This window comes from Papio anubis, chromosome 8, assembly GCF_008728515.1.
Source record: "Papio anubis isolate 15944 chromosome 8, Panubis1.0, whole genome shotgun sequence".
NCBI lineage: Eukaryota > Metazoa > Chordata > Mammalia > Primates > Cercopithecidae > Papio > Papio anubis.
The window spans coordinates 7,281,897-7,303,629 of record NC_044983.1 but is presented as its reverse complement, the minus strand read 5'-3'; the positions used below and the strand labels follow the sequence as shown (position 1 = coordinate 7,303,629).

General features: G+C 49.4%; 1 protein-coding gene across 2 annotated transcripts in view; it reads left to right on the top strand.

The window, feature by feature from the left end:
* The first annotated feature begins 681 nt into the window (after nt 1-681).
* The window catches only part of GATA4 (GATA binding protein 4), a 60,923-nt gene continuing 39,871 nt past the window's right edge, over nt 682-21,733 (top strand). Inside the window, exons 1-2 of one of the 2 annotated variants that reach the window (XM_003902411.5) lie at nt 682-5,120; nt 8,707-9,803. In XM_003902411.5, coding sequence (XP_003902460.1) covers nt 9,188-9,803 — 616 coding nt within the window. In that variant the 5' untranslated portion in view covers nt 682-5,120; nt 8,707-9,187. The remainder of the gene's footprint in view (nt 5,121-8,706; nt 9,804-21,733) is intronic. The other variant, XM_009212495.4, reaches the window with a different exon arrangement.

The following is a 21,733-nucleotide window of genomic DNA, read 5'->3' as shown; positions in this document are numbered from 1 at the left end:
GAGCATACCTTTTGGGGTGTGTAGAGGGGAGGTGAGTGGTGCATGTGTGTGGACAGCCAAGCCCATATAAATTACTTTATGACTTCAGGGGGCATGGACACATGAATAAAGTGCAAGATCATTTTACTAGTCCAAGGATGTTAACCATGCTCTTGCTCTGGGCTCACCACAAACAGCTCTGTGACTTCAAAAGTCTCTAATTGGGGGGTAGCGAGACCCCACATGTCAAAGAATTGGGTCCTGTGTCACCAAGAGAGATCCCAGAGGAGGCAATCCCCAAAGGAAAGGGCCCCTTACAGACTCAAAGACCCTGCAGTCTGGGAACCAGACTCCCTATGGTCTGGGTGGTGGGTGGCCTGGGCAGTAGGTGTTAGCAGCTCTTTCGGGCTGCTGTTTTCTCCAGGTCCTTGGATGGGGAGGGAGAGAGGGAACCAAGTTGGCAGCAAGAAAGGCAGCATACATGGTGGCACCCACATGGCCACTACGCCTCCAGCTGGTGCTCCCCAACCTAGTGGGGCCCCTGCCTGGACTTGCCTGCACTGGACTGGGCTTCAGTCCTAGCCTCAGCTATGCTGGACCTGAAGAGGCCCTTCCTATTCAAAAAGGCTATGGTGTCCATCCTGAACTCGGCAAAAATGTTCAGAGATTCCTTTTCACTTTTTCTCCTCTTCCTGTGGGCTCTTAGATTATGAGATATAAACTATTTAAAACGTCGATTTTATTTTTTAAATGTTAAACATGCTCATTAAAGGAAACTTAGAAAAGTTTTTAAAAGATCGTTTTTAAAAATAGGTTTTCATGGTAGAAAGTCGATATTTAATAAAATGGGGGAAAAAAAGAACTAAGATTCAGGAATCCAGGTTCTAGATCTGCAGTTCCGCCCTTGCTTTGCCACCTCACACAAGTACCTTAACCTTTCTGAGCCTCCATGTGCTGGTTTGTAAGGTGGGGGCGGTAACACCGTTTCTCCCTCCCTCTTGCTAATGATATTGTTGTTCCCCAGAGAAAAATGAGATTTGAAAGTGTTCTCTAATCCGGAAGTGACTATAAAATATGAGGGGGTGTGCCACAAACTCTGGTCCTCAGGGCTGGAAGCACCAGGAAGCACTTGCGGAGGTCTACGAGGGAGAACATGTATTCGCTTTGCAACCCAGAGTAGTAATTTCGAAAGCAAGACCATTAATAAGAGTTGCTGCTTCCTCTCCTCTCGTCTGTAACAGGCTGCAGAGCTCGGTTCCGGGGGAACAGGGCGGGGCCTCTACGTCCACTCCGTATCCCCAAGAATTCTGAGTGTCCGAGGCACGGACCATAGGAAGTGAAGGAAGGTAGGTCGACGTGGCCTTGCAGCTGAATTCGTTCTCCATTTTTCCTTCAGCAGGGACGCATCCTGCTCCGCACCCTGGTTCTCCGCGCTGCACCCGCGGGGGCTCGTGCAGGGCACGGCGGGCAGCGTCGGTGAGGACCGAGTGCTGCGCAGGGAAGGAGAATCGCAGACCGGCGCCCAGGCCTAGTGGGGGAATTCGAGGGCCGTGTGGGGGCAGGACTTGGCATTCGTTTTGCGCGGGTCACCTTGAATGTCTGTCCGCAACCCTCGCGAGCTGCCGCAGCGGTGCGTCCATATCTTGGAGGAATTCGTTCCATAGAAGGAGGGTTGATTCTCTCTGGGGTTTCTTGTTTTCCATTATAAGACTCTGGCGAACTTGGTGGCGCCAAATTTTTTTCAGACGTTGCTTTTGTTTCGGGTGTAGCAGCCAAGATCATGGTCCCTGGCGTTGCACTTGGTTTAAAGCAAACTCGGACACGTCCCACCAAAAACTCGCGGGAACTCGACACTGGGAAACCATCAGTGGTTTCACTGTGAATTCCAGCATCCACCGTTTATTTTTATTTTTTGGTGGAACCAGTGTTTAAATTCCTCTGTACACGATACGCAGCCTATAATTTGCCTCTTCTAGGGTATGGACCAGCTCAAGTCCCAGGAACCTTAATGGAACAGGGCAAAGCAATTTATTCTTGCTTTGGAGATATTTTCTAAAAGAGTACAGTACACCTAAGTAATTCTTATTTGTCTAAAATCTGACGACCTGACGCTGGGTCATTAGACCCAGGCTCTTAGGAAAAAAAAAAAAAAAAAAAAGTCAAAGACGTTCACAGTGTTAAATTCTCCTCCGAGATTATGGGAAAGGAAACCCGAGAGAGGACTTGAATGGGGATTGGGCCGCTCTACCCAGGCCAGCCCAGGCATATCTTCCTTAAAAATAGCCAAGAGGCCGGACCTGAGAGCACCCATCCGCTGCCCCCCTTCCCAGCGGCCTCTGCAGCGAGAGAGAAGCCTGGGAACCTAGAGAGGCGCCGATAAACCTCCTCCAGCCGGCGGCCCAGCGAGGCCTTGAAATGCTCCCCGCTCCTGGCAACGCGCAGCCAACCTGCAGGCTCCCGCTTGGCCCAAGGGAGGGAGGGGGCGAGCCAAGGAGGAAAGGAGGGAAAAGGAAACATCCCCCCAAAAAGCAGCCCATTTGCCAACCACTCCTGGTTTGTCCTTGAGCTGAGGCCTTGGGGAGAAAGTTGGGGCGCTGGACCTAGAGGAAAAAGCCACAAGAAACATAATTTTCTCTGTCCTAGGCGCCTTCCAGAGACAGCGAATATTCCTGGGTCAGGGGATCCCAGGTTTCAGTCCACTAGGAGCGCCAGCGGAAGGTGTGGGTAAAGGACCGGGGTGGTAGGGGGTGGTGGGAGGTGGTAGGGGGAGCCCAGGGCTGGCAGAAAGTGGCGGCTCAGGGAATCTGGGGTTCCTAGCAAGCAAGCACCCAGCAAAATCAAGCGATCCCACCCAGGGATGTGGCAGCGGCCATCCACAGCGCAGCCTGTTATAGCCCCACCAGTGTACAGAGCAGGGGATTGAAGCTTAGGGAGGATGGGGAGGGCGAGGGTGAAGGATCGCCGCAAGGCACCGCACCTCCCGCTGCGGCCCATCCCGCACAACTGAGAGAAGCCGACGTAGGAGCGACGCCTGTGTCTTTGGCTGTGGGGAGAACGCTCAGATGGCACCCCGCCAGACACTAAGCCCCAAGCCCCTGGCTTGTTGCTAAGAAAATTCACTGCCTGGTCCAGACTCAGCCTTTTTCGCCCTTTGAGGGTCGCGCGTGGGAGGCAGCTGTGAGACCCCAGGCAGCGCTGGAGCCACAGATTTCCTCGGAGAAAAGAGAGGCCGGAGCACCTTCCCGCTCTCCCAAGCCCAGAATTTCCACTCTCCAGAAAGGCCTTGCAGGCCCCTGCAGCGGGCCTTGGCTTCGCGCCTCTCTCGCTCACCCCCGCGAGGATGATTGCCGGTTTCAAACCGCGAGCAGGGAGTCTGCTTCCTTCTCCGCTGCGTCCGAAGGATCGCAGATTGGAGCGTGCTCCAGAGACCGCTTTTCCCCAGCACCGGCCTCCGAGATCCCCAGGACCCCTTCAGCCTAAGTTCCCACGTCTCGGGTCCATGGCGCCAATTCTGCTAAGGAGCAGGCTAGGAGTTGGGAGAAGTCGGAGAAGAAATCCTAAGTGTGCGCCCCCAGCTTCCGGGGTGCAGGCCGGCCGGGGTCTGAAGGAGCGGCTGCAGTGCGTCCAGCCTGTGCTCAGGCCTTTCGCCGCTCGTCGCCCCACGCAGCCTCTGTTTGGGCCCCCGTGAACCTCCGCACCTCTCATTCAGGGAAGAGAATTCCCCGCGCAGCCGCGCTCGTTTCTTCCTCTGGGATTTTCCTGAGAATCCCCAGGAGTTGGCCACGATCCCATGGGGGGTTTCCTTCTACCCAGCCCCGCGTCCTGGCCTCGTCCTTAACACCCGGGTTGCCTTCACTCACGCTGGGAATCCATGACTGATTTCCTACTGCCGAAGCGGGTGGCGTCCCCAGCCTGATTTCGGAGCAGCACGGGTTTCGTGCAGGGCGATATCCCGACCCCTTCCCCCATCCCTTTAATCTGGTTTGAGAAGCCTGTGCTAGGGAAAAAAACGCGGCCTAAAAAGAAAAAAAAAAAAAGGTTTAACCGAAAGCGTGAGAGCCACCCGCCGGCTGTTATCTGGGGCTGAAGGCTGCGGTAATCGATGGGTTATTTTTACGCGGTAATAGGGCCCTGTGATTGCTCTATTAACCTTTAGACCTGTCTGAGGGACTCTCCGGCTCGCAGCCCCGCTGCGCTGGGGCCTCCAGGCCCTGACGCCGACTCCCAACTCAGGCCTGACACATTCCCCTCCCCCATTCCCTGGAAGAGCCCCCTCCACGGAGAAGCTCCCCTGGACCGCCGGGCTCCCCAGTCCTTGCCACATCCCTTGGATTGGTGCTGCGGCCGCCGCAGGCTGCAGAAAAAACGGGGAATGATTAGAAGAGAGGAGGCAACGGGAGATGGGAAGCGTCGCCAGGAAGGGATGCAGACTTTGCTTAAATACATGAAATTGAGGGTGAGGCAAGGGCTCCCGACAGTCTCCCTGGGCTTTTGGGAAGGTAAAAGGGAGGCTTCAGTCTGTATGCTCTGATTTTAGGAGGCAGTCTGGGTGTCTCCTGAACCTCCCCGGAATCCGGGCAGGATACCCCTGCCCAGAAGCTAGCATCCAGCCGGGCACTCCGGGTGACCCAGTGCCCCACACAAGATCGGGAGTTGAGCCCAAGAGGTCACCTTCTTCTCTACTGGCCCCGCCCCTCGCCCACCACCGCGGGATGAGGACCACGGGAAGGAGGGCGGGGAGGGAGAAAGGAAACTCATTAATAAAGCTGACCCTAGGCACCACAGCGAACCCAATCGACCTCCGGCTGGGCTGCGGGCGATTCCCCGCGCCCTGCCTGTAGCACTTGGGCGTTTTCCGCGGAGACCCCAGAGCCTGGACTTTGCCTGCTGGAGGAGCTTTCCGCACAGCCCCGCTGCCGGCGCCCGGCGGAGGTGTAGCCGGGGCCGCGCACCCCCGCCCCGCCCTTGCACGTGACTCCCACAGGCCAGTCAGCGCCCGCGGGCCGAGTCGCAGGGCCAGGGACCAGAGCCGCGAGCAGGGGACTCGGAGGCTACAGGCGCAGGGGCCGCGAGAGGCTTCGTCGCCGCTCCAGCTCCGGGGGCGCCCAGGGGAGCGCGCGCGGAACCTCCAGGCCCAGCAGGTAGGGCTTTTTTCTTCCCTTTCTTTGCTCCTTGCCACGTTCCCCCAAACTCGGAGTTTCTCCGCCCTTGCTTGTCTGGAGGTAGAGAGGTAGCTAGTGGGAGGAAAAGAGACGTGCGCTCCTCCCTTCCCCGAAATTGGCCAACCCCGCTCTGCTTTTGACTTTGCCTTAGCAACATCTTTAAGTCAAAGTAAGACTTGGGGGCAAAACAGAGAAATATTGGAAGCGCTTTTGGATTCTTTCCGTGTGAACTTGAACGCTTTCAATCCCTGCCCCCGTGTGCACTTTCTTCAGCCCTTGTTTGCACATCGCAGGCCGGGGCCTGGGTGGTCATGGTTGCCGTGTGAAGTTACCGGGACTGACGGACCCGAGACAGGCCGCACGGCAGCTCGCACATGGAGGGAAGTAGACGGAGGCGTGTCGCCCACCAGCGACTCCGGGGACGCAGGGTGGCGGTGCCAGGCAGCGCCGCTGGGCCTCAGGGGCCCCCGGGAGACACTCCGAGGTGCGGGAAGGCTGCTGAGTGGCGGAACTGTTCATGCCCTTTCTGGCCAGCCTCCTCGGCCTCGGGGCTGGGGTCCAGGGACTGAATGTTCCTCTGGAAGCTCACCACCCCACCTACCCGCGCTGCTTCTGCCTGAAACTGGCCGAGGGCCCGAGCCCGGACCGGAGCCGTGACTTCCCTCCGCCGGCCACGGCGCTGCCAGGATCCGCCGGGTTATGTCGCTTGGCTTTGGGCTCAGGGGTCACCGTGGGCAGAGGGGGGTGCCGGTGTGGCGGACTGCCACCAGGTTGAGGAAAGGAGGGGCCTTTTGGTTGGGGAAAGAGCGTGGTGGGGGACCCGCGGCCGATGGAAGCCCTGGGGTAGCGCGGCCCGCACCGCGGAGTTCGGGGAAGCCCCTCGGGGAAAGTGTTTCCTGTATTCCCAGAAAAGGAAGACAACCAAGAGCAGGTTTCAGGCTTTTTAAGAAAGCCTGGGGTGAGGAGGTGATGCTCCGCACATTGCTGTGTCTCCTCCCCGGCTGCGGCCGACTTGGTTGTGCCGGCTAGAGTGTGACCGTCCTCCTCGCTGCAGGCCCAGAGCGGAGGCGTAAGCCCAGGCCAGCGAGGAGTCTCCTGTAAAGGAACGGGTATATTTGGGCGCTTGCAATTCTCCCATTCTCAAAAACAGATCGGAAGAGGGCTGTTGGTTGATTCTTGAAAGGAGAGCGCATTTCCTGTTGGCCTGCGAATTTGGGGTGAACTGGGACAAGTGATCAGAAGGAGAGCAAAAACTCCCCGATTCTGGCAGCCTCAGGAGCTGCTGGGCTTTCTCCGGAGGTGCTGGGCTTTCTCCACCAACTGCAGGATCCAGGTTCAATTTCAGCAACTAGCCAGAGGCGTTTTCAAAGAGTAGCTAATTTCTTGTCTTTCCAGAAAGTTATAGAGGGGTATTTTCTCCACCTTCTATTGTTGTAGTAATTCAACTCAGGCAATGTACCAGCCATTTGAAAAGGCAGAGAATGTGATAAAGACAAATATTAGATTCATGACATTTTTTGCGTCTACATTTTAAAGTCTGCAAGTTGCTACCTATGTGTATACTGGAAGTTGGATTATAAAATTCTAAATCTCCTTTCTTTGCCAACGTTATGAGAGAAAAAATATTACATTATCTTGAAGAACTGCAGGAGTTGAGTATTCCAGAAAATGCAATGAAATAGGTCAGCTACTTGATTTAAAAGTCAAATACTGGATCTTTTATTAAGATAAACTCATAATTCTTTAATTTTATTTTCAAAGGGAAAAGTTGGTGACCTCAGGTCAATTTTTTATCTATTCTCTAACCAAACTTGCTGGAATGAACTATTCGCCAAACCAATAGTTTATTGCATATTTTGAAAGCAAATAAGCTTTTAGGAGTTACCATGTGACTATATAATACAATACAGTACTATTAATTCCATTATTATTACTAGTGATGTTTCAAACAAGGTGAAAAGCATTATGTGGTGTGTATTAAAGATTCCATTTCCAGATTTTACAGTAATAAAGATGATCATTTATTATAGTACATACATCTGAGGTACTTTCTTGTGTTACATTAGAAATCTGTATAATAGTCAACTGTGTTTTAGAACTTTCTTTTTGCCTGTTAGGACAGTTTTATAAAAATCTGTTATAAGTGTTTTACAAATATTAATTTATAATCCTCACTCCTAAGCTTCATGGTGACTCTACAAAATAGGTGCCTTTAATATTTGCATTTTGCAGATGAGGAAACTGAGGCACAGAGAGGCCAAGTAATTTGTCTAAGGGTATTTATTCCATAAGTGTCAGAGCCTGGATTCAGTATATAGTTAATATTCTTGTAAATCTACTATTGAAATAAAAAAGAAATATTTGTCGGGAGTAGTTGCCTTTTCTTAAAGAGAGAAATGGAGTGTGCTGGACAGCTTCAAGCCCCTGGAGCCCTGCTGATCCCATCCCCTTCCCCCACCCCTTCTGATTGTACTTTGATCTTAGACAAGTTTCAGAACTTTCCAGTGCTTCAGTTCCCTCTTGTAAAATGAGGAGAGACACCTGTACAATGAGTAGAGTTGTAGAGAAAAAGACCTGGAGGTAATTCAGACAGCAGGTAATTCAGAAAGTGGAGCTCTTGTTTTATCAGAAAAATTGCCTGATAGCAAAACGCAGGATGCTGGGAAGTATATAATCAAGTTCCACAAACTGCTCTTTCCCCAAGTGTCCACCTTGGTGTTAGGATTCTGCTTATGGGTGGACTTGTGATTCTATATGAAGAACCCATTCAGTGAATTAGAATGGTACAGTGTGTTATTCTGTAGAGCGACATTGTACATTCTTCTCACTTTTCTGGTTCTGATATACAATTTGCAAAACGACTAAATTATAACTATTTGCAAGAAACCTGTAACTTGTCCGATTTGACGTCCACATGGTATAGTGTATGGATGAGGGTTTCACAACCCTCTTCATGAGGCTTAGCAGATACTGTTGTTCATTTATAAACATTTGGACTCTACTTCTGTTTTGTCTTTTGTGTTTGTTTTTTTGTTTTGTTTTAATTACAAACAAAAGTTTGTTAGGTTGTTGTTTTGTATAAAGTTTGTCCTTGTCCCCTCAAGGACAATCTAAAGTTCTTTCTAGGTCAGTAATGCTTGGGGAGAGATGGGGGAAGGGAGAAGATGAGAGATTTCTTGGGTCCCAGGCACTCTGCATGAACTCCAAACTTTTGGGCTTACACTTACAAAAGTATGCTTGCAGAATAAGGTAACATTAAAGTCCTTCCTGACAAGCAATACAAAAATAATTGACCAAGATCACAACCAATAACTGCACGCCCAAGACCGGGGAAGCCCCTAGTCCCCGGGGCGCCTCTCCCCAGGCTTGCCTGGGCCGCCTGACCCAACGCCTGGACAAAACAAAGGCCCGTGCTTCCCGGCACCGCGGGGCCTCCGGAGCTGGACCCCCAAACCCCCATGGCGACTTCGATTGCAGCGTGGAAGAAGCAACCACGCAAGTGGAGAGTGGGTTCTGAAAGCTCTAGGATGAACCGCCCTCTCTCTTTTTCTCATTCCTCCTTTAGGACCCTGGCTGCAGCGAGGAGGAAGGAGCCAGCCTGGCCCTCTGCCTTGGAGCCAGCCTAGCAGCTTCTGCGCCCGTGGCCGCAGGTGTCCTGGAGGCCTCTCGGCTTGACGAGTGGCGGACCCGAAGGCCCGTGCGCCACCTCCAGGCTTGGACGCTGCCCTCCATCTTCTGCCCCCAATAAGTGCTCCGGACCTCCAGGCCCTGGGGTGAATTCAGCTGCTCCTGCATCACCTTCCGGAACCACCAAAAATTCAAATTGGGATTTTCCGGAGTAAACAAGAACCTAGAGTCTTTTGCTCAATGCTGGATTTAATACGTATATATTTTTAAGCGATTTGGTTTTTTCCCCTTTGATTTTTGATCTTCGTGACAGTTCCTCCCACGCATATTATTGTTGTTGCCGTCGTTTTTTCTCCCCGCGTGGCTCCTTGACCTGCGAGGGAGAAGGAGGACCCCGAAGCCGGGAGCTCTCAGGGGCGATGTACCAGAGCCTGGCGATGGCCGCCAACCACGGGCCGCCCCCCGGTGCCTACGAGGCGGGCGGCCCCGGCGCCTTCATGCACGGCGCGGGCGCGGCGTCCTCGCCGGTCTACGTGCCAACGCCCCGGGTGCCCTCCTCTGTGCTGGGCCTGTCCTACCTCCAGGGCGGAGGCGCAGGATCTGCATCCGGAGGCGCCGCGGGCGGCAGCTCTGGTGCGGCCGCGTCTGGTGCGGGGCCAGGGACCCAGCAGGGCAGCCCAGGCTGGAGCCAGGCGGGAGCCGACGGAGCCGCCTACACCCCGCCGCCGGTGTCGCCGCGCTTCTCCTTCCCGGGGACCACCGGGTCCCTGGCGGCCGCCGCAGCCGCCGCCGCGGCCCGGGAAGCTGCGGCCTACAGCAGTGGCGGCGGAGCGGCTGGCGCGGGCCTGGCTGGCCGCGAGCAGTACGGGCGCGCCGGCTTCGCGGGCTCCTACTCCAGCCCCTACCCGGCCTACATGGCCGACGTGGGCGCGTCCTGGGCCGCGGCCGCCGCCGCCTCCGCCGGCCCCTTCGACAGCCCGGTCCTGCACAGCCTGCCAGGCCGGGCCAACCCCGCCGCCCGGCACCCCAATCTCGGTGAGTAGGAGCGCGAGGGCTGGGGGCGTGGGAGCCGGGGCAGAGGCCGTCTTGAGCCCGGTCTAGGGCCTCTTGTTTATCCACGAACGCCTTCGTTGGGCTGGGGATGGTGCTTGACTACCTCGAGTTTCCAGGGAAGGCAGAAGCCAGTGCGGGGCTGGCGACATCACAGCCCCAGGAGATCGGCTTCTGTGCAGTGGGCCGGACCTGCCAGCTGGGGCCTCTTCTGAGACGGTGGCAGAGTCGGAGTGCGGCCTGCCCGCGGGAGGACAGTGGGCTCCTTGGAGAGCCGGGGGCGGCGGCCTGAGATCCCCTCGTGGATGGTGCTGTCGATTGCTGGGTTTCTGCGCCCATTTCCTCCCCACCCGCCCTCGGGCCTCCGCAGGGAACTGATTACAACGGTTTGGACCTTAGACCTTCTGGGCCATTTGGCGGCCCAGTTGGAGGATCCCTCGGGGTGGCTGATGATTTTCCCGTCGGGGGTCTCACACCCAGAACAAAGGAGGGATGGACAAAGGAGACGCCGGGGAGATGCGCGGAACTAGAGTGGGCACCTTGCGGGTGGCACTGGCCCGGTGCGTGGGAGCATCATGCCGGCGGCCGGGGGGGAACACAGGGACCCCAAATGGGCTTGTTTATGATGCCCGAGTTAAATGGAGACTTTGCAGTCGCTTGCACGCGTGGAGCCTTCTCTTCTCGCGTGGGCCAGGGTTGGAAATAACCATTGTGGTAGGTTCCATACAGTATTTGCATCGGATGTCAGACGGGGAGGGACGGCAACCGTGTCTCAACGTCCACCGATTCACAAATAATCCCAGGGGCAGCGGGATCTGAGAAGGGGCCTGAGTACACAGGCTAGGGAAGAAAGGAAAGTGGCAATCCCTAGTTCAAAATGCAAACGACCTCTGGAATTTCGGGAAAGGACGGAGGAGGGAGTTTGAATTGAGCCCACCCTGTGGGGGAGGGGAAGCCCGGACTTGAGAAGCAAAGCTCGCGTTTATTGACCACCTACTAAGTGCTAAATCCTTCTGCATTTGTTCTCACTTTGAAGAGTAAAGGCTGCCCCTGCAAGGTTTCCAATCTTGGGCTGGCTCCGATAAGGGCCCGGGCTTTGAAGGGCTTTTAAATTATTCTCTGGCTCTGGGTGGCCAGGGAAGGTCCCCGGGGGTGCAGCAGAATACACATCGCCGGCAAACTGATTAACCCTGGAAGTGGCGCCGAGGCCCGGTCTGTGGCTCTTGGTGTTCCCCTCCCCCTCATCCCTCTTGGGGGAGCCAGACGGCAACCCCCAGGGGAGGAGGGGCCCGGCCGAGCCTCGCAGCGACCTTTGCTAGATTGGGCGGCGACATCTCCACACAATGGCGCCCGCAGGCGGGAGTGCGGGGCGGGGCGGGGCGCCCTGGCCTTGCGCACTTACGGGGTCCTCTCCAGGGCCCTCTGGGGTCTCTGACTTAAAATAGGGAGGACTGGGTCAGGAGATCGAGACCATCCTGGCCAATATGTTGAAACCCCGCCTCTACTAAAATACAAAAAAAAAAAAAAAAAATAGCCGGTAGTGGTGGCACGCGCCTGTAGTCCCAGCTACTTGGGAGGCTGAGGCAGGAGAGTCGCCAGAACCCGGGAGGCGGAAGTTGCAGTGAGCCGAGATCGCCCCACTGCACTCCAGCCTGGCGACAGAACAAGACTCCGTCTCAAAAAAAAAAAAAAAAAAAAAAAAATAGGAGGACTGGTCCAGGGAGAGTTTGCTTTGTGACCCCGATAATCCTGGAGGGGATTTGGTGTTTGGTGAAGCAAAAGAGAGTTCAAAATCGTGAGTTACATCCAGCAGTGTAAAAACGAAATATCGGCAGGGCGCGGTGGCTCACACCTGTAATCTCAGCACTTTGGGAGGCCCAGGCGGGCGGATCACCAGGTCAGGAGTTCCTGGCCAATGTGGTGAAACCCCATCTCTACTGAAAATACAAAAATTAGCTAGGTGTGGTGGCGCTTGCCTGTAGTCCCAATTACTTTGGAGGCTGAGGTAGGAGAGTCGCTTGAACCCCGGAGGTGGAGGTTGCAGTGAGCCGAGATTGCTCCACTGCACTCCAGGCCTAGAGACAGAGGGAGACTCCGTCCGTCTCAAAACAAACAAACCCCCCCCCCCCCAAAAAAATCCCGAAATACCATGTGAGTGTGCACACAGGATTCAGATTTTAAAATGTCAGTCATGCCATGTGTCATGCCATGTAGAGGCTGCTGCTGAAGTGATGTTTCCCAAATTCCTGTGTCAGCAAATGGCAAGCTGACCTCCCGGAGCGTCTCTCTGCCAGGAACTGCCACCTGCCTTCTCTGGGCTCTTCCCGGATAGCTTATGAAGTCCATAGCCTTTGAGTCTGGCCTAGAGGGTGGATTTTCTCTTCCGCACACAGCCAAGTGTTTTAGGAGAGGTGTAACTCTGTGAGGGAACACAGGGCATGTTGAACTTGTTGGCATTCATAGCTTCAGCATGTTCTGCAGGTGGCACTTACATAAAAGCAACTGAAGTTAAAAGCAATGCATGTGGTCAGGCGCCAAGGCTCATGCCTGTAATCCCAGCACTTTGGGAGGCTGAGGGGGGAGGATCATTTGAGGCCAAGAGCTCGAGGTGAGCCTGGGCAACATAGTGAGACCCCATCCCTACAAAACATTTTTAAAAATTAGTCAGGCATGGGGTTGTGTGCCTGTAGTCCCAGCCTCGGAAGCTGAGGTAGGAGGATCACATGAGCTCGAGGCCACTGCACTCCAGCCTGGGTGACAGAGTGAGACCTGTCTCAAAAAAAAAAAAAAGCCAGTGCAAGTGAATGTGCTTTTTATATGTTCTTCCCATAACTTGGGCTCTCCTACCTGCCTGGCAGCTTTAGTGAGGTCCAGCATCACGTACTAACTGACCCTGAGTAATGGAGGGAAGATGAGAATCCACCCCAGCGTTCTAAGGAGTTGCCACTGAGCCCTAAGATGGCCAGACAGTGTGGTGGGAGGAGCACAGGGTTTTAAAGTTGGGCAAACCTAGATTCAGTTCCAGGAGCCTCGTGTCATCTTGGGCAAGTTACTTACCTCTCTCCGTCTCACCTCTTTTTCTGTAAAATGGGATCATCGTAACTTTTTTTAGTGTTGCCTTAAATTAGAAAAATAAGGTAATACTTGTGAAGAATTTGGCTTTGGCCCTTCATAAATGATGGTTATTTTATTGAATAGCCACTCACTATCATGCAGAGTTACCAATTTTGCTGGTGTACCCAGGACTGAGGGTTTTCCCGGAATGTGGGTTTGTTAGTGGTAAACCTGGGACAGTCCCCAGTGAACACAGACTGTTGGACACTCAATAAAATGGTGCATGACCCATCGTTGCAGTTTAGTAATGAGCTGAGGACAAAGGAGAAACAGCAGAGGAGAAGCAGCTGAGAGCAAAGGAGAAGCAGCATTCTTCTTCCCTCTGCTGAGACTCCAGAAGTTGTCACTTAAGTGCTGCCATCTGCATTTGGTATTGAAGGGTGAGGAAGAGATTGTCAGGAATTTTTTTAAAAAAGAAATATTGGGCTGGGCGCGGTGGCTCACGCCTGTAATCCCAGCACTTTGGGAGGCTGAGGTGGATGGATCACGAAGTCAGGAGATGGAGACCATCCTGGCAAACACGGTGAAACCCCGTCTCTACTAAAACATACAAAAAATCAACCGGGCGTGGTAGCCAGCGCCTGTAGTCCCAGCTACTTGGGATGCTGAGGCAGGAGAATGGCATGAACCCGAGAGGCGGAGCTTGCAGTGAGCCCAGATGGCGCCACTGCACTCCAGCCTGGGTGGCAGAGCGAGATTCCGTCTCAAAAAATATATATATATATTGACCATTTTATAAGGAAAAAAAAGAAAAAGAAAAAGAGGCCAGGCACAGTGGCTCACACCCATAATCCCACCCTTTGGGAGGCTGAGGTGGGAGGATTGCTTGAGCTCAGGAGCTTGAGATAAACCTGGGCAACATAGTGAGAGCACATCTCTAAAAAAAAAAGAAAAAAAAAATTAGCTGGGCATGGTAATGCATGCATGTAACTCCAGCAACTCAGGAGGCTGAGGTGGGAGGATCATTTGAGTCAGGGAGGTTGATTGAGGCTGCAGTGAGCCGTGATCGCACCACTGTACTCCTACCTAGAGAACAGAGCAAAGATCCTGTCTCGAAAAAAGAAAAAGAAAGGATATACTCTACTTTACTAATATGTTGTGTAGCACCATGAAATAATACAATGCAACCTGGCCTTTGGTTTAAATAATATACTTGTCACTATAAGTAAAACTATACAGACTAATTCACCCTTAACTCAGAATCTGTTTTTAATTTCAATGAGGAGAAATAAGAGAACGTTTTTATTTTTCTATGTAACTGCTGTAGTTTTAACAGTATCTTGCCATAGTTATTATGTTGGTTATTTGAATAGGGCAAAAATCAAAATAATAGAAGTTAACAGGGGCCTCTGTAAAGCCCTGAACTTAGGTTGGAAGAAGTAAGTGTGGCCTGATTGCAATGTACGTGAACTTTAATTCACTCCAAGTTCCATATGAGCTATGACCCTAAAACAACTGTTAAAATCATTAATTAGACTGCATGAATGGAATTAGGTGACCTTACTGAGGGCAGGTACAGAGTCTTGCTCATATATAAGTGCCTGGCACATGTTGGGCACTTAGCAAATATTTGCGTAGGGATCTTGGTGGTAATTGCCGCAGGACTCTGCCCTGCCTGCGTCCAACCACAGAGAACGGCTGCGGGAGTCCATTAAGAAGCAAACTGGAGAGCCCTAGGGGAAGGGTGGGCAGGATGGAAGCGGGTTCTGGAAACTTCAGGGAACCCCTGGTGGAAAGTAGGGCTTTTAGGCTGGAGAAGTCACTGAGTGGATAAAAGTAAGATGGAGTATGACTGTGTCCAAATTTCTAAAAATAAAAAATAAAATAAAATAAAAAGACCATGGCCTTTTACCTCTGTGTTACTGAAGGTGAGCGGTTTTAGATGCGAGAACACTCCTAGATGATTGTGGTTGTGTGGAAATGCAATATGGAATATGACTTGTGTTCATCATAAACTCCTGGGCGCTGGAAGCACCGTGGTGGAGGTCGGCGGACAGTTCTTGCCTTCCAGGGGCTAGGATCTGCATGCCTGTGAAACAGACGCAGCCGGAGAATGTAGCTGTTGCCTTTTAAAGAACCCAGTCACGGTGGTTACACTTGTATCTCCATATGGCAATGTTGTGGAGCTGTGCTCTTAAAATGGGATCTTTTATTGCGTGTACATTACACCTCAGTGAAGCTGATTTTTGTACCAGTTAATGCTTATGAGTACTTAAGGCTGAAAAGGAGACCGAAATGGAAATAGATTGTAAATATGGCTTGACGGATATACGGTGGTAGGTGTTACTGGAAAGGCTAGGAAAATAGATTTTACTATGGAATAACAATTGTTTTGTGTAATGGAGAAATAAGCAATTATGATATTCTCCCAGGATTTCAAAAATTTTGAATCATTTTTAGAGTCGATAAAAATAACAACACAATGAAATACATGTACAGTATATCACTGTGTTACCCAAACAATTTATTTAAAAGCAGTTTTGCCCCATTAGGGATGGAATGGGGGCATTCAAAGTGTTCTCAGAGTTTGTTTATGGTACAGGTCAGTGAAAAACCCTGAAGTGTTTTCTGGATCTTTTGGGACCTGCTTATCAAGTACGCTAGTGGCTTTCAGAGTCGGCTCATTTGTGTGGGGAACTTTGTGAAACTGGAGAATGATTTGTCAGTCTTCAGGAAAACCAAAGTTGTTTAACTTTCTGGTTACCACCCTGAGCAGGTCAGTCAGAGTTGGGGTTGGTCTGTGGTGCTAAGCTGGGAACGAATTAAATAAGGAAGGCGTGTTGGGGTAGCCAGGGGTGTGTCACTACCTCTAGTGAGCCCAATTGTGTCCCATCAAAAGGTCAGGCCACATTTGCTAGGCACTTTCTAAGCACTCAGGTGGAATGATGCCCGGGAGACAGTTCTAGATAACGTTTTATTCTGTATCCCTTCCCATTTCTTTTCTTACTTAAATGCACTAAGAAAACAAACATACTGAGGTGTGGGGAAACAGGAACTCTGATACCTGTGGGTGGGAGTGTAAATCGCTCTGACCTTTATGGAGAGTCTTTGGTGTAGTAGCCATAAAATTGCAGAGTAGACAGCCCTGACTCCGGAATTTTCATTTCTAGGGATTTGTTCCACAAATACACCGGCACATATTAATTTCAGTATTGCTCGTAATAACAAAATTGGAAATAATCTACACTTGCATCCTCAGGGGACTGTATGCACGTGGCACATAGAAACCATAAGCTATGTGGGCATAAAAATAATGAAGTTCGTTATCTAATGTATGGAATCCTCACAAAGACATTTATAAATGCAGGAAGTGTATATAGCACTTTATTCTTTGTGTTAAAAAAAAAAAGGAAGAAAAAGATTATATTCACTTGAAAATACAAAATCTCACAAGAAAGTTGCAACACAGATTTGCCTTTGGGGAGGAAAGCCGGTAGATGAGGGATACTGGTAGAAAAGGGACTTTCACTATGCATGCCTTGGAACTCTTTGAATTTTTTAACCACCTTAATCATTTTTATAGTCATTTCTGTGCTTCATTAATCCATTTAATAACAAGAAAACACATGTAACATACAGGGAAGTTAAAGTTAAGTTTAATCTAAAAATTTCAAATCATTGGCTGGGTGCAGTGGCTCATGCCTGTAATCCCAGCACTTTGGGAGGCCAAGGCAGGCGGATCATGAGATCAGGAGTTCAAGACCAGCCTGGCCAACGTGGTGAAACCCTGTCTCTACTAAAAATACAAAAATTAGCTGGACATGGTGGCACGTGCCTGTAATCCCAGCTGCTCAGGAGACTGAGGCAGGAGAACTGCTTGAACCCGGGAGTCGGAGGTTGCAGTGAGCCAAGATCACACCACTGCATTCCAGCCTGGGCAACAGAGCAAGACTCCATCTTGGGAAAAAAATTTCAAATCATCTTAGCCATTTTTAAGTATACAGTTCAGTAGTGTTAAGTATATTCGCATTGCTGTCTATCAGACCTTTAGAACTTAAACTCTGCCCATTAAAATACGACTCCCATTCCTCTCCACACCAGCCCCTGGTAACCCCCATTCTATTTTCTTTTTCTTATGAATTTGACCACTCTAGGGACCTCATACAAGTAGAATCATACAGTATTTGACCTTTTGTTTCTGGCTAATTTCACTTAACATAATGTCTTCATGATTCATCTGTGTTGTATCATGTGCCAGAATTTCCTTCCTTTTTAAGGCTGGATAATATTCCATTGTATGTGTAGACCACCTTTCGTTTATCCATTCTTCCATGGATGGACACCTGACTTGCTTCTCCCTCTTGGCTCTTGTGAATAATGCTGCTATGAACATGAGTATGCAAATGGAACCTTTTGAATATTGAAGGATGTGACTATATTACCTATTTTTAAAAACATGTTAAACTAATGAAGTTTTTAAAAACAGATACACGGTATTCACGAATCAACTTCCTGAAAGCAGAGTTTTTTTTAAAAAAAGAAGATTCTATATTGAGTGTTTATGGATGTACAGGAAAACTGCTTTAAGGTATAGGCTGTTTTTTATTACATTTGTCTTTTGCCCATTCTTTTACAATTTGGGGGGTTTTCCTTTGTGCTCAAGCTTCCTCAAGATTCTTAAAGGTAGATCAAAACCATCCTCAGTGACAATCCTGTATTTGGCTTTTGATTTTGCTTCTCTCACAGGAGGTTGCTTTACTAAGAGTGGGGGAGTCTCTCCTCCTGGTCTCGGTACTGGTAGTAGATCGAAGTCAGCAATGGGCAGACACCCCAGCCCCACACTACTGTGGCTTCCCCACTCGTGGGCACAAACACTCACATACTAGGCAACGGTGACCTCTCCAGGTAGGCCGTTTTCCCTCAGGTTATACTGGAGTCAGAACCTGCCTGAAAACCACTAACCGGCTGCAGTGGTGGGATTGTGTGAAGAACAAGTTACCTTCCTCCAGGGCAAAGTGATTCTTTTCAACAAATTTTAAGACAATTTAGTTGTACTGAATTTAGAGCTGAAGCCAGTTGCAAGTGTAGCTGCTTGTGTTTGCCTAAGAAAGAGGAAGTATGCTGGTTTTCCTTTCCTCGTTCCAGAAGGGGGCAATTCTTGCCGATGAGAGCTGCTGCTTTAAGAACTTGAAGCAACTTTTCTGACATCTGAGACTATTTGTCTTTTGGAAACTTATTTGTCCTAGTCTGCTTGCAGAACCAGCTGATAAGGCTCTCTTGGGAAGGAGTATCGCTCTGCTCTATTGACCTCTGGTAGACCATGACATGGCCCCATGTACCATACAACAAAAACCGGTTACTAAGACTAATTTAATGGCTATCTCTAGAGCTACTCTTTTGTCACCTTCTAAAGAAGACAGGGAAGAGAATATGAATGGGGTTATAATAGGAATAATCTTGAATCTGTTTTGATTTATACAAAGTACATTTATAAATTTTGGTACATTCATGTTTGGATACTGGCTAACAACTTTTTAGGGAGAGTAGCCTGTATCTTGCATGACATTCCATTGAACAGTAAGGTGGATCCCCGTCAATGAAGAAATCATCTGATGCCAGGGACTTTGACGTCTTTCTCCAAGAGGTAGATATGATGATCTCTGTTTTGCTGAAAAGGAAGCTGATACCCAGGAAGAGGCTGTAATCTCAGGTCCCCATGGGTAGTAACAGCCCTGGTTTGGAACCCAGTAAGTCCAACCTGCAGGATTGTACTTTCCCCCTTTCCCCACATTTTGCATTTGCCAGATCTGATATGAGGGCACTTAGCTCTTCAGAACCAGAAGCTATGTGTGATTGAAGAGCTCTATTAAAACCTTAGGATTTTCCATGACTTGTCGCTCCCATCCGCTTCCTCTCCCCAGGGTAGCTTCTTGTCTGAGTTTCCATTTGCTTCCCACCAATCACTGTCTCTCTAGGGCCAATGTCGTCCTAAGGTCCCTTCTGTATCAAACTGCAGAGCCTGCAGTTGAGGAATGCAATGTTAGGAATCCCAGTGTTGCACAAACTTCCTTTTTAGCCCTTGGATTCTGGTGTGCAGAGAAAGAAAGACTTCCCGGGATTCAGACCCTTCCAATGAGAGGATTCTCCTAACTCTGGGGGAACTGTTGACTGCTTAAGAGCAAAACCATATGGCTCACTCAAAAATCCCTTTCCAAAGAGAAATCTATAACTGACCTCTCTGTCTTCCCTTTCCTCTGAAGATTTCAAATATATTTGTGGTAAAAGCAGAGAAAGAAAAGGAGAAAAGCACAATAAAAGCACAATAATGATGATTTTAGTAAAGATGAGAATAGGGGCATGGATCAAGACAGTGACTTAAACCCCAGGCAGGAAAAGTCCCGTGGAATTGGTCTGAACTGAACTCAGCAGCCCATCAGTGGAAGTTTTCTTGTTTCTGGCAGGTGGCCTATGCTTTTATCTGTTACTGCTCTGTAATCAGAATTGAGCCACGATATTCAAGCTTCTTATCTGAATGATGGGAATTTGGTTTTCTGGCCTTCTGCATTTTGCAGGAGCCCAAGAATTGACTTGATGTTTTAAAATACATTTTTCCTCCAAAGGAGGAGTATAATCCAGACAGGTGGGCCATTCTGTGTGTTTAAAGGCACTGAAAAGCCTCTGCAAGTAAAATTTGAGGCTGTCTGTAACCCACATTGAAGAGTTACATATATGTTTTATTTTGGAGGATGAAAAATCAAGAAGTTACTACCACAGTTTGATGGGAATTTTGAATTTTGAAGTTTTCCTTTGTACTCAAGCTTCCTCAAGATTCTTCCATGCAGATCAAAGCCATGGGTTTGGGGATCCCCTAATCGCAAATCCAGTTTTGCTTCTTAAAATCTAATTCAGTCCTTAAGTTATTTTTTAAATTTTCCTTTCTACTCCCCAGTTTAAATCTCCATTTCTACTTCTAGAAATCCAGTCAAACCTTATCACCTCCATTTAGAACTGATCAATAGCAACTGGTGAGCAGGTTAATTATAATCGCAGAATAAACGCTGAAGTCTCAAAGTTCACCACTTTTGCAATGTTTCCAAACCCCTCGGGACCATGCCAGGCGGCGCTCATTGACCCATTCCGAGCAGGTGTGGGAGTTTGAACCAGGGGCAGACAATCGGATCTGATTCAAACAACTCAATTTGGTTTCTTATCTAGAGGTTTTCCTATCTTACGATGTCTGTCATTTCAGATAAAAAAGAGTTCATCAATTGAGCTAGGAAATGGCAAGTTACATTTTATTCTGATAAAAGTTTTCTAGTTGTTGTTTTATCAGCTTGGGTTGAAATCGTGTCTCTGTCAAGGTCTGCAATGACCTTTTCAGATATTTTATCAGGTATTAGGTGGGGGAGTCCTGTTTTTTTCTTTCTTTGACCTAGAAAAGAATGACCTGACTTCCAAGATCATAAATCAAACCAGGTAAAGAGAGGCAATAATACAGGTTGCCCCTCAAAATTGAGTAGGCGGGGAAAACAAACAACAAATAAAACCTTTCCCTAGCATTTAGGGAGAACTTAACTTGACCCTAAATAAAGAATGTGGTTCCCACGGAGTGTACAGATATAGGAAAATACTGCTTATTTTAAAAAAGAAAATGTTTTCCAGGCCAAAAATGGCTTCAGAAAAACACGTAGTATTTTTTTTTTCAAGTAGTATCAGGGAAACTTCTTTCTTTTATTAAACTCAATGAATATTTATTACAGAAAAATGAAAAACTCACATAAACCAATGTGAAAATAATTGGTAATCTTACCATCCAAAGATAACCACTGTTAGGCATTAATCCTTGACTTTTAGTTATCATACATATACAGGCATGTGTATAACTACATTATTAAGTAGTCATAAAAGTTACTGTTTAAAGTCATTTCAACACTGATGGCAGTTTCTGTAAAATTAGTGACCCAGACTGGATCCTTAAACCCTGAAGACATTTTTAAATAAAGCAGAAATGAGAAATTGACCAGCGCTGTCAATAACAGCGGAATGGAAGAGATGGGTGTAAAAATATGTTTTTCAATCTTATGGTATATCATTTATAGCCACTTTAAAACTAAAGCATATTTGTAAGTTTTAAATTAGGGTCCTTGAAGCGAGGTGTCCCCAGGATGTATGATTTAGAAGTCCTCACTGGGGAACGGGAGTTGCAGCGCTCAATTTGCCATTTGAAAAGGGGTGACCCGAGATCCCAGCAGCCGCAGGGAGGTGAAAGCACGTTGGTCTGGCGCGGAGAAACCTTGGGCTCCTCTCCCAGACCCTTGTCTTCCTGCCATGTGACTCACTGTGCCTCTCTCTGCTTGTGTGGCCATTTGTAAGGTGAAGAAATCAGGCCAGGTACAGCAGTGGTGAGGACTGCTCTACTGCCCTTTGGAGATGTTTAAAATCCAGTGTCTTCCCGCATGCCCTGTGATAGCCGTTCAGGCTGACTTTGTCTTTCCCGGTACCACAGAGAGTCACATTAACAGTAAGCCTTCCTGCGCCTGCGTGGACATCAAACTCGAATTCATCCTTGCCTGTGTCAGGCAGGTTTCCATGGCTGCCTGCCTCGTTTTAAGCAACTCTGTGAAATCTTGGGTTTGATAGACTCATCTTTTCTTTTTACCTTTTATTTTAGGTTTGGGGGTGCATGTACAGGTTTATTACATAAGTTAACTCGTGTCACGGGGGTTTGTTGTACAGATTATTTCATCACCCAGGTATTAAGCCCCAGTACCCAATGCTTACCTTTTCTACTCCTCTCCCTCCTCCCACCCTCCACCCTCAGTTAGACACCAGCATCTGCTGTTTCCTTCTTTTTGTTCATA